Source organism: Anthonomus grandis, chromosome 2 (assembly GCF_022605725.1).
Source record: "Anthonomus grandis grandis chromosome 2, icAntGran1.3, whole genome shotgun sequence".
Taxonomy (NCBI): Eukaryota; Metazoa; Arthropoda; class Insecta; order Coleoptera; family Curculionidae; genus Anthonomus; species Anthonomus grandis.
In genome coordinates, this window is record NC_065547.1 from 38,839,138 (window position 1) to 38,853,034 (window position 13,897).

Here is a 13,897-nt window from a genome sequence, read left to right on the forward strand (position 1 = left end):
TGAATATGTCAAATTAAATAGCTATAAAACATATATTAAACATTGAATCAGTAAAAAATAACAGTTTCATATTTTCATTTTTGTTAAGCGTTAAAATTGATGATTGATTAATAAGACGAGAAAAATAAAAATATAATTTCTTAAAAATATAAACAATTTCACTTAAAAAACCATAAAACGTTAAATGACTTAAAAGATTAGAAAAACAACAATAACAATGGGCAAAAGTTTATATAATGACTGTATCGCGTATCGATTGTCGCGGTAATTGCCCCTAAATCGCGGCGATATTACGTTGTTTTATGCCCAATAAGTTTATCTGCATAAAGGCATGCAGCTTAGGCACTAACATCCATAACGGTACGTTATTTCGTTCCTGACTTCTATAAATTAAAATTACTTTCACTGGAATCGTGAGGATCATTAAATGTGTTTTATTAATTCAAAATTTTGCGACCGGCGAGTGCGACGAGATACGGAATTTGGAGGTGATTTTTGAAATGAGTCGTTCAGTTGAATCAATAATAATGAATACCAAAATTTAGTTTTATTATTATGGGTATAAAAGAGCGTCGATTAACATAACACTAGCTGATAGAGCCTTATAATGAAATTATTTATAAATTGTATATAGATTGTTCACATGCAATAAATAATAAATTTCTATGGTTGAGATATTCGTGCTAATACTATTAATTTGTTGATTTATTGATTTGAAGTCGATTTTTAAAACTGTTTCTTTTTTAAACTGTCTAGTATTGTGATCGTGTGTAATGTTTTGTAGTTCGGTCCTCTTTTTTGTGTTGCCTTGTTAGCATCTTAAAACAAAAGATTTGGTGAATATCTAATAAGCGGTTTTCTTTGAACAGTAAATCGCTTGGATATCGCCTTTCCTTGCCAAACATTATTTTTAGAAAAAGTTTCTGCATTATCTCCACTGTTGTAACCACCTTTTTGGTAAAGAAGCTCATGACCTTTCCTTACGAAATTAAAATCAATAAAATTAGTAAATTAGTTTTCATAATAATATGATGTGTGTAAAACCTTTGATAAAATGAAGTCTTTTCAATTTAATAAAAAACTATCTAATAACTCCAGACTGGCTATAATAAACAAGTAAAATTATAATGGCCCTTAAGAACCCCACTAACTTCTATAAGAAATCAAGACCAATCATATATTAAGATTTCTGTAAAGCCTTTGACAGTATCAAGACTTGTTAATTTTCTTCATTTAAAATCTATTCAATAATTCGAAAACATTTGTATTTAAAAGAAAACTTGTAAGCACATATTTGGTAAAGAAGCTCATTAAATAAAACCTTAAATAAAACCAATAAACTCATTACATTAGTTTTTAAAATATAGAATTTTTTGACTAAAGAAACTCATTTAGTTTTATAAGAAATTGAAATTAATAAAGTTGTTAAATAAGTTTTCAATATATTTAGGTGTTTGTAAAGTGTTTGGTAGGGTGAAGAGATTTTTTCAAATGATTAAAAACTCCTTAAGAAGGGTTGTATCTGCAAGAATAATCATAAAAATCTTTTTTCTAAAGAATTTCATCAGCTTTTATAAGAAATAAAAATTAATAAGATCGTTACACGAGTTTTCGAAATATTCAGATTTTTGTTAAGCTTTTAATAATATCCAATAATTTTTTTGGGTACCATCCATATTGAAGATATGTGATAACTATAACTAAATAATCTCTAACATAAAAACTCGTTAGTGTTTAATGTCCATCGTATACCACAGTAACCGCACAATCGAATACGAGAAAATTTGCAAACAATAAGGAAGAATTTTTTGTCATTAGCTAAACCATATATGGCTTTTGTTTTTCGTTGTGAAACGAAAAGTTTACTACTTTTCTATTTACCGAAGAATGTGGACTTTCTTAAGCTGATTTATGTCCAACTCTTGTCATAAGTAGCAATTTTTTTGATAATTTCACTTGTTTCTATATTTCTTCAAGTAGTTCCCATCATATCGAGTTTCACCTCTTCAAAATGTCCTATCAAAATTTCAAATCAAACATTCAAATTGCGCATTAATTTTACTTCCTTATTCCGTTTAACGAAAACGATCTAAAAGTGGCTTAAGTGGCTATTAATTTCTGTTCGCTTGTGTACCTCCTTGTATATTACCATAATTGGAAAAACTCTTAATAGTATTTTAATTGATTAAGTCGCTAATTGTAACCCGTACCGGACTTTAATTAATAATTCTCTTTGTGGCTGTGGTGCGTGCTTAATCTTATGAGCTATTACTTCGTGAGACAATAAAAATTATTAGACGATATATGGGCATGAATTTCTAAAGCTACATTTTGTATATAAATAAGCAAAAATTAAAATAATATAACTAGTATTTTTAATAATATAAAAAGATTAATCTCCTGCCAAATAACTACAGGGCTTAAAACGATATCGATAATTTAATATTTTTAAATAAAAGAAAGAAACATTTTAATAATGATTTTTAAGGCCAGGAACGATACAAATCAAGACCTTAAAATACAGGGTGTTTCAGAACTATGGAATCAATGTCCGGAAATGTGTCACTACGCCACTACAGCACTAGGATGCGTTTAAATTTAGAAAAAATATTAATTACCTAAATAGGATCTGATGCATTTATTTTTACCTTTTGTATATGATACCATCACAACAATTGTTCAAAATTTCTTCCTCCAACCTCAATACACCGATTTAAACGCCGCACATGATTTCGGCGGACTACACTAAAAATTTGATCCTCGTTTTGAATGATTTCAAATGCTGCTGTTATTCGTCCAATTAAGTCTAGCTTTGATTCTACTGGAGTTTCGTAGACTAAAGACTTTACATGTCCCCACAAGAAAAAATCGAGCGACGTTAAATCGGGTGACCTAGGAGGCCAAGAAACTGCTTCACCTCTGGCAATCCAACGATGCCCAAACCGCTGAGCCAAATACTCGCGTACTTGAACAGCAAAGTGAGCCGGCGCTCCATCATGCTGAAACGAGATTTGCTGTCTAACGTTTAGTGGAACATTTTCAAGGAGTTCTGGGAGAACTTCCTCCAAGAAACGCAGATAAATAGGTCCTGTTAACCGTTCCGGTAGACGGTATGGCCCAATTAAATAATCATCAACAATGCCTGCCCATACGTTGACAGCCAAACCAAACCAGCCGTACCAAACATGGCTATTCCTACTATTAAAAATACCGTCTCTTATGAAAGAGGCTTTATCGGTTCACAAAACATATCGTAAAAAATTTGGTTGTGCAATGATGTGATCCAGAAGCAATCGACAAAATTGAACTCTAGGATGATAATCGGCTGCAGTCATGCCTTGAACTTTCTGGAAGTGGTAAGGATGGAGTTGTTGCTCGTGTAGTACCCGCCAGACAGAAGCGTTACTCGTATTCATATTCTTAGCGATATCACGTGTGCTATTTGATGGTTCATCGGCAACTCGCTGAAGCACCTCTTCTTCAAATTCGACCGTTCTTACGGTTCGAGCAACACCAGTATGATGCATCTTGGTCTTAAACATGCCTGTCTCAGCGAGCCGCCGATGAACCGCAATAAACTTTTTGTATCCAGGATGCTGTCGTTCGAAATAACGTTCATGATACAACCGCGACGCTGCTCGTGCACTGCATTTTGTTGCTCCGCATGTTCGCCAATTCTTGATTGGTAAAGTTTTCCATTAGCAATAAATGTTTAAAAATTGTAAGCTATAAAATTTTTAAACATGACATTGAGAATTGACATTGATAAGCGTTGATTTTAAACAATTGTTGTTATGGTATCATGTACAAAAGGTAAAAATAAATGCAGCAGATCCTATTTAGGTAATTAATGTTTTTTATAACTTTTAACGCGTCTTAGGGCCGTAGTGGCGTAGTAACGCATTTTCGGACATGGGTTCCTATACTCAAATGGATTCTTCTGTTGCACTAAACAATCCCCAGAAGTTTGATCTCATAGATCTGAAACACCCTGTATTTCTTATGCAATGGTAATCTATGCTTTCCATTATCCAAAATATGTACGTGATTGTCCTTTAATAGATTATATGTAGTCACCTGAGGATGGTCTATATGGTCTGAAACGTTAGCAATTTCGATAGTAACTGGTCGGTAGGGAATGTCGCTTCTTTCTGAAATGACAACTGTCTTAAAAATAAAGACGTGAATATTTTAAAAGAATATTCCTATTACATTGAATATTCAAAAAATTAAAACAAAAAATTCATAGACTTATAGAAATTTACAAAATAATTTCAACCTTATACTTTGTGATTGCATATTATAATATTTCCCAATTTATTGAGACAATTTGTTTTATTATATCTGTGATTAAACTTTTCGAATGCTAATGAATTGTTTTACTTTTTTTCCAGGTTAGAGATTTGGTAGCAGAATGTACTTGCCCCACCCAATTTCCTATGATCAGAGTTTCAGAAGGAAAATACAGAATCGGAGACACTAAAGTTTTGATTTTCGTTCGAGTAAGTATAATTTTTTTTTAATTTTTAAATTCACCACGCAGCTGCCAATTTTAATGAAATTTGTTCTAATTCTATATAAAATTTAAAATTCTACTCTCGATATAATTATCCCCAATCTGGTTCTTATGGGTAAATAATTACCGTCTATTTTATGTAATATAAGATTTACTACAAATTGGCCATTTTCCCATGAAAAATTATTTTAAATTGAAACGAAACAATACAACAACGGCTCTGACATGTACTTCGCGTATCACATAAATAATCTCAACTTATTTGCATTTTTCGAGAGAACAACGTTACGAAAAACAGATGCAGATAATACACGTATTGAATTATCTATTCCGTTACAGGTAAAGTTATGTAAAAATCATTTATAATTATGTAAAATAATTTCTAAGCAATTTATAATTCGAAAAACGGGAGATGTAAATGTTCTGATGAAGTATTGGAATGATGTCATTACTTGAAATGTTTTTATTGCCGATTATGAAAGAAAAAAAAAGAGAAACCTAACGTGGTGCGAAACAGTTATTTTATTTTTAGGGCGACTATTGTATATGCATTACCACAGCCATCTTCTATCTTACGCTAATGTAATCATTACTATTTTATTTTTTTTTTCGTAATATTGCTTTATAGACATAATTAATTTCCTTTTGTAACATTAGAACAGGTTGTTTTTTTATCATGCCTTTTTTTTGCTTCTTATTTTCCTTGCCTATTGATTTATTCTCAAGTTTTTATATTTAAGTGAATTAAAAATCTATATGAAACCCTAATCTGTACATTCTCTTCCCTTTTTGACTCATTTTTGATCACTTTTAATCTACTATAACCATCTACTACAACCTTAATGGGATGTGATCGTAATATGACTGAAATCATTTTACCAATTCACCAAAACATTTAATTTAACTTTTTACTCATGGTTAGCATGTTAACATCTTTAGAAAAAGTTTAAATATTTTCCTGAAGATGTGCGCATTATAATAGGAGAAATGGAGATAGGTGAGATATTAAGTTATTAAACATTTTATTAATGTTTTTACTAAATTATAATATTTTATTGATTATTAAGTGCGAGTTTTATCCGGAGTCCTATCCGAGTAAAGCAGCTCTTTCTGGGACCACAGATATAACAAGACTATTTTTTTTTCCTTATATTTGGACTCTTTACAATCGTCTATCTAAAATAATATAATATAGAATCTTATAATCCCTTTTTAAGGACATTTGCTTGATATTAATTGTTAAAATCAATGTAAATTACCTAAAGGTGACATAAGCTTAATAGCTAGTATTCTATTGTATTTCGTTTTTCGTTTACTGTCGGTATCACCTTGTCGATTATTTCATTTATTAAAACTTCTTTCTTTTAATGTTCTATCATTAGTTTTATTATCTTCTTCTGCTTCTCCTTCTTTTTTTTGGCAAAGAAAACATACTTGTCAGTGGACGTATACAATAAAAAAATTCACAAAAACCTTACAGAACTTATTGAATAAACGTTATTCATATTTTTTTATTTATTTTATAGTTGTTCTTGTTAGGTTTTGCTTTTCCATTACATATACTTCTTTTTCGCTTTTTTGTTTTCTTCCTTTTTTATAGTCTAATAGTCTAGCCTTTTAGACTTAACACCTTTCCATCCAATCACGTTCTTCTCCGCTCTTTTGACTCAAGTCGATCTTTTCACAAGTAAATGCCGATATTGTCATAACATCATATCAAGGGACAACCGTCATCATAAACGTAGAATAATAAGAACTTATTAAGAAATCTAATTTAATTATAAAATATTTAATTTCCATAAAAATGCTTTTTATTAAATAAGTACCTTTACTCTAATGAAGTACGTTAAATAAAGACATAAAAAATTTAAACGTTAATATTATTTATAATTTAAAGCATAATCTATTAATAATAAATGAAGACCACAGGCAAAGAAGGCGCTATGTCAATTTTTAAGGAAATTGAGTTATCAGTGCCATCCATTAGAAAATTTTCAAAAGTTTAACCTAATCCTATCCTATCGTTCAGGCTATAATAATGCGCTCAGTCAGGAGTAATTTCAATTTTTAATATTGACGAACAGCCTAAAAAGGCGCCATGTCAGTGCGGTGCTGGGTAAGAAGGCGCTTAGTCAGACTAAACCTTTGCTTTTTTGTTATTTATTTGCATTTCGTAGTAAATTATGGCTTAGTTTGTTTATTTCAACACGTGGTGCTTGATGTAAAAATAATAATTATGTCGGAATCTGAAAGTAGTGATGTAGTAGTGCCTGCCTTGAATTTTTCAACTAAAAAAAGGTATGGAAAATTAAATGATGTTATGAAAAAAATCAACTTAAGAGGCCACGTTATTGGCAAAGATTGTGGTTGCAAACGTTACAAGTGCTTTGAAAATGTGCCCGAAGTAGAAAGGTTACAGGTAATTAGGCGGTTTAACGAATTAAATTCGGTTGATGAGCAAAATATATACTTATGCGGTTTAATCACAGTATTACCAATAAAACAGAGAAGGCCTCGCAAAACAGAAGAAGCTGCTGTACTTCACGATGCCTCCTATCATTATAGAATAAGATTCTCTGCCAATGGAAGCATACAAGAAAAGCAGGTGTGTCAAAAAGCTTTTTTGGCGATGCATGGCATTGATAGGAAAAAACTGGAAGTACTTCAAAGGTCCTTAAAACAAAAAGGTGAGGCTCCACGTCACCGCAGGGGCAAACACTTGAATCGTCCTCATAAGCTTTCAGAGAACTCCAGAAACCTAGTCCGGGATCATATTAAATCTTTTAAAGAACGTAAGACGCACTATAGCCTAAGAAAAACAACCAAAGTATATTTGCCCGAAAACTTGAACATTAAAAAGGTGTTTAAAATGTTTGAAGAGAAGTTTCCCCTAATAAAAGTTTCATATGAAACATCGAACTATATTTAGTTCAGAATTTAATATAGCTTTCGGCTTTCAGACACCTGCAGTGAGTGTGATACACATTTGGCGAAAATAAAAGGATTGAAAGCTAGTAAACGAAGCATAGAAGACAAAATATCTGTAAAATATAAACAAATAAAGAGAGACATAAAAAAACTTGAAACGGAAAACAAGTTACACAAATTAAAAGCAGAAGTATTTTACCAGAGGAAACGAAATGCAAAGAAACAGCCAGAAGATCATTTCTACAGAAGCTATCTTAGAAGCTATGCTTAGATTACGCAAAAAATCTGCCAGTTCCTAATATAACAACGAATGATGTTTATTACAAAAGACAACTTTCCATCTATTGATTCAACATTCATGTTTTATCCACATCCCATTCAGTGTTTTACATGACTCCAGAAATTACTGGAAATAAATGTAGTGGCTCCATTAGCTCTATACTCCATCATTTTTTATTTAACTTTCTTGGTGAATATGTTCGACATTTGGAGATTTTTTGTGACTCGTGTGGAGGCCAAAATAAAAATTACACTTTAATTCGTGCTCTTCATTACATAGTACATACTGAAAAGAAACTAGATTCAGTTAAAATTACATTCCCAATCAGAGGCCATAGTTACATGGAATGTGACAAAGATTTTGGTCTCATTAACCAAAAAATACGTGCAGAATTACCCACGGACTGGTATGATCACTTCAAATCTGCGAGGGCAAGGCCTATGCCCTTTGAAGTTGTTGAAGCCAAACAAGATCTTTTTAGAAACTGGACGTCCTTTTTTAAGCCCAGATATAGAAAAAAATGTCCTTTTTTAACAAGACTGATAAGAGAACTGAAGATTGTGAGAGAACATCCCCAATTAATCTACTTCAGAAACAGCTACAATGGGATGTGGGAATCAAGCTCCATAACAGACAGAAAATTTCGACCTAATAAACTGCTTAGAGCTGGAGAATTTAATCTTCCCGATTTGTTATTTGATGGTGAGTTTAGTGTATGACAAATTTTTAAATAGTTTTACTATTATAGGGAATTTAAAATTTTAGGTCCATTACCATTGAGTCATGCAAAGTGGAAAGATTTACAAGATCTTTGCGGACCCGAGGGTCAGCAATACTTTGACAGCATTCCATTTTCAAGAACCTGACACTGGCCACCACAAAAATTAATTATTGCTACTATTAATAATTTTAGACAATTAAGATTTTTTTTTATGAAAAACTTAGGTATCATAATGTTTTGTAATAAATCATAATATACAAAGTGCATTTTTACCTTTTTTTCTGTAATGAGGTGTCTTTTTCTTCTTTTTGTAGAATTTATTTACTATTTGATTTAATTTACCAGATAAACATTATTAATAAACATGAAAGCTACATTTGTATATCATTTATTTGGAATATTACTCACCCCAACAAAAAAAATTAAGATTCCAATGCTTTAGAACGGGTTTTCTCGAAATCCCGTTTTTTGACATAGCGCCTTCTTTGCCTGTAGTCTTCAAATATTTATCATGTAAATATTTTTTGACCACGTCACTGGTAAAGGTTCCTTGTGTCGATGGAATTAACAATGCGATCGAGCGGCGTTGCGATTTTGTTGCCTTTTTCTCTAATATACGTTATCTGCATAAGAAAAAGTCATTTCCAGATCATAAATCAAATTGTTGTTACTAACTTGTTTTTCTTCACAAATCTTCTTTTTGTTTGCTATTGATCAATATTTAATTTAAGTCAAGTGTGTCAGACTGTACTTCACAGTCAAAAGAGTCAAAAGTAAACATAATTTTTTAAAATCTGATTAAAAACTTGTTCACTTAGTTGGAATGCAGGTTTTAGATCATACCAGAAAGTAGATGGTTGAACTTAGTTTCAAAAAATCTTTTACATTGTATATCGTCTTGTTACTTTTCACCCATATACCCAAATACTTAACACAATGATATACAAATCTATTTATTAATCGTAACTTTAATGTCGAAAATTACTTGGAAATATTGGAAACCACCATTCAAGCTAAAATTGTTGAAGAAATAGAAAATCATTTGGATATTTATGGGAGTAGGAACCTAAACAAAGATTTATTACTTTTGCAATAAAATGGATCGCCACCCCAGTATGTATTCCCTATAAGGCAATTTTTACATGATCCGTTTCCAGTGGATTTGGAGAAAAGGTTCAAAGAAATAGCCGGCGAGACCACCAGATCTAACACCTCTCGACTGTTTGCTCTGGAGTCACTTAAAAATTGTTGTATTTAAAACACAACCAGTTTCACTCGATGATCTTTGGCAACAAATTATTACAGATTGTGCATTTATTCCAAGAGAAGTGTTTCAAAAGGTCAGAAATGACTTTGAAAATAGATTATACTTTTGTTAAGTCCAAAATGGAATGTATCTAATAAAATGAAATGACAATAAAATGACACCTCATTAACCAGAGTTTATTTTATTTAACTCATACCTTTCTAGCTTTGACCCTGTATAAAATTCAGGAAAAATTCTCGTGCAGATGAATACTACTCCTAAAAAATCTTTAATTTACGGTATCACGAAAGGGGTGATGACATTTAAAACTTTGGTGTGTAAATTTCGATGCACTCCATCAGGCGCAAGGAGTGACTCACCTTGGTACTAAAATATGATGGTTGTAGTTTCTTCTACCTGTATAACATTTGTATCAAATTGCTCTTTTCTAACTTTTTTTAGTTTCAGAGATATTTGCCTTGAAAATTTCCAAATTTATGTATAAAGGGTGTTTTATGGTGCTCATAATCGTCCTTCAGAGAGATTAATTCGAAAAACTGTTGATCGTTTTCGCAATACTTTTACTCTAGTCGACAATACGCATCCCGTAAGACGCCGTACAGTGCGCACGCAACAATCGATAGCTGCTGTGCAGCATAGTGTTGATAATGATCCAAATGTGTCAATTCGTCGTCGTTCTCAACTAGTGAACTTATGTCCATCCACTTTATGGAAAATTTTGCGCAAAGATCTCGGATTGCGAGCATATACAATTCAACTTGTACAGGAGTTGAAACCCCAGGATCATCTTTTGCGCCGTACATTAGCTGAATGGACGAAAGGAAAGATTGCTGTTGATCCACGATTTCATATGAAAATTTTGTACAGTGATGAAGCACACTTTTGGTTAAAAGGCTATGTAAACAAGCAGAATTGCCGAATTTGGGGGGATGAGAATCCACGAGCTATTGGCGAAAAACCGTTACATCCAGAAAAACTAACCGTTTGGTGCGCTTTATGGGCCGGTGGAATCATTGGTCCTTATGTCTTCAGAAATGCTGATGGTCCGAACGTTACAGTAAACGGTGAGCGATACAGAAACATGATAACCAACTTTTTTGTGCCTCAATTGGAAGCCGTTGCAGAGATGTGATTTCAGCAGGACGGTGCCACGTGCCATACAGCGCGCCAAACAATTAATTTACTGCAAGAGACATTCGAGCAACGAATAATTTCAAGGAATGGACCTGTAAACTGGCCATCTCGTTCGTGTGGCTTGACGCCATTAGATTATTTTCTTTGGGGCTATGTTAACTCGCATGTCTACGCTTATAAACCCGAAACACTTGAGCACTTGGAAGGCAACATACGACGCGTGATACAGCCTGCAGTACTGGAAAGAGTGTGTGAAAATTGGAACTCTAGATTACGCCACGTACGCGCGAGCCGTGGACGTCACATGCCCGAAATCATTTTTAAATATTAATGCCAAAAAAAAATTCTTTAATATAAAAGCAAATCGTTCATATCAATAAAATATTTTGTGTTTAATTTCAATTTAAAGTTCTCCGCCTCTAAAAAAAACGCCCTTTACCTATAGATTTTTTTAAAAATTACAGCGGAACGAAGTGATATTGAATAAAGAAATTAATAAAAAGGAAACCAAAGAAGGAGAAGATGTTTGTCTTCTTGTTCAACAATATGGACAGTATTAAATGCTTATTTTTTCCTATATATTTTCGATATTTTTATTTACATTTACGAGATATCACCGTTTCAAATTTTGTTCAGTTCATCAAAAACAAGTAGATGTTCAAGTTTACTCTATTACACAATGCCCTTTTAAAATTGCTGATACCCTGGTATTAATAACTTGTTCTCCTTCATGAATCTTCAAAGCATTTTAATGATAGGAAAAAACAGAAAAGAAAATACTCTAATCATTCTTGAATTTTTTTTCCATCCGATCGTCGGCATTGAATGCTTATTAATGACCGGCGACATGGATACAATTACAAACGTCTGCGGCTCTCGATTGCCGTTCTGATGGAATTAGTATGACAGCTCGACGACAGCTCGTTTGTTCACTTATGCACAGTCTATAAATCTTTCATGAATTTTTATTTGTATTACAGATTCTAAGGAAACACGTAATGGTCAGGGTGGGTGGTGGCTGGGATACCTTGGCCCACTATTTGGACAAACACGACCCTTGCAGATGCAGGGCGCAGCACAGACCAACCCAGAGTGCCAGGCTGGTACCTGGTAGGGCACCCGACTTACATGGATCACATGTTTATTATGATAGGTAAGCTGAAAATGATGCATTTACTAAAATATACTATAAAATACTTTATGGGTTTTTAATTGCACATTTAATGCCGCATTAGTCGTATAAGTAGGTCGTTAAATGGTTTGTATGGAAATGAGATTAAGTATTTACATAAGGTTTTATACAAGAATTTCATTATATTTAACTAAGGTTTTATAGTGGTCTGAATAAGGAATAACTGGAGAGGAAGTATATTACTTAATATCTGATTGCTTTTGTGTTATACAGGATATTTTATAATTTAATAGACTTTTGTTTCATAGTGTGTATAACAAAAAATACGTTACATGAATATTCAATTCCTGATCGTCTATGAATAAATGATCTTGGTTAATTTAACTAATTTGGCTAATATGTTACTATCCTGGCTAATTCTTGGCTTACATATTTGGCGTATTTCTGTTCATAGAGCAAATTCTAGATATTTGGAAAATATTACCTATATGGAAAGGCAGGGTTTCTGATCAGATAATCAATTACAGTCTGAAGTTCAATCGGTCAAGAAGACACATATTTTCGTTTTAAAATTGTAATTTTCAAAGTAAATTCGAAATTATTTTATTTCAATTCTCGCTTAACCATAATAAAAGTCTTATCTATGAGTCAATTTATCCATCAGCCTGGATTTATGTCTGGTCATGTTTGTGAGTTAATACATGATGATACTCATATTCATGTCATTTATATTAACTTTCAAAAGGCTTTTGATCAGATGGATCATTATGTTATTATTGGCATTAAGTTATTGGCGAATTTAAATTAATAGAGCATTTTATCTCAGTTAATTAATGTTTTACATTTGTTTGATAGATCATAATTTGTTAAATATTAATTATTTAAATCAAATTCTTGTACTGCTACTTCGGGTGCACCACAGGGTTATAACCTTGATACACATTGGTTTTTATGTATATTAATGACTTTATTTACAAAGCTTTACTACAGCGGAAATAGCATTAAAGACTGCTCATTTCTCTAGAACTGTCGAAATTACTTGGGCGTTTGGTGTGCTAAAAACATACTTAAACTACATGGTGCTATGCAGTTATATAATGCAGTTATTTTAGATCCAGGATCACCAGGAACCAGGAATTATTATACTACAGCTATATTGAGCAGATTTAATGAGAGTGATTTTTGCATGATCTTAATCTCTGAATTTACCTTCATACGAGTACTTAGTATACGACTAATATGCTTGTCTTTAAAGAGTTCGGTTGCATTTCGGTTTACTTTAGAATCTACATTTAATGTGCTACTTTGCTGCTTTGAATTAAAATATGACTGAACTGCATGAAACTTTATCAGTGTCACATTGATCTGGTCAACGTAGATTTGCAATGTCCTAGCTTGTCCAGACTCGTCAGACTTACTGAGTTTACTCTGATCATCATTATTTTAAATGCAATAGATATTCTTCTAGGTATATAAAAAAAATCTTTTATACCTCAAGTAAATTATTGTATTTTGTATTTAAAACTTATTAAACTTAAATTAAATTAGGTATATCGAACGGTATCATTATAGATTTGAGTTCATATTTCTTTTAAATACGTGAATAAGTCTATTTTCTTCTTCTTTTCAATTTTTGAGCATGTGAAATAGTAATTTTTAAATTGGTTTTTGTTATAAGTGCTGTAATATCCAAATATTTGTTGTTAACAAAACAACTTAAAATTAAGAAAAAAACATTAAAAAAGAGAAATATATACAAATAAAGGAGAAAAATCAAAAGCTATATATACATACAAAAACATACACTGTAGACTCCACACAATTCAAGATAAAGCTACAATATTTTTTAAAAATCTTTCTATATTTACATTATGCGATGTATATACTTTGAATTTTTAATTTTTTAATTTCGTGAATGT

General features: G+C 32.0%; 1 protein-coding gene across 2 annotated transcripts in view; it reads left to right on the plus strand.

Annotated features, from left to right (window-relative positions):
- The window catches only part of LOC126746338 (GAS2-like protein pickled eggs), a 223,629-nt gene that overhangs the window by 198,985 nt on the left and 10,747 nt on the right, over positions 1 to 13,897 (plus strand). For both annotated transcript variants that reach the window (XM_050454567.1, XM_050454559.1), the window contains exons 7-8: positions 4,395 to 4,502; positions 11,827 to 11,999. In XM_050454567.1, coding sequence (XP_050310524.1) covers positions 4,395 to 4,502; positions 11,827 to 11,999 — 281 coding nt within the window. The remainder of the gene's footprint in view (positions 1 to 4,394; positions 4,503 to 11,826; positions 12,000 to 13,897) is intronic.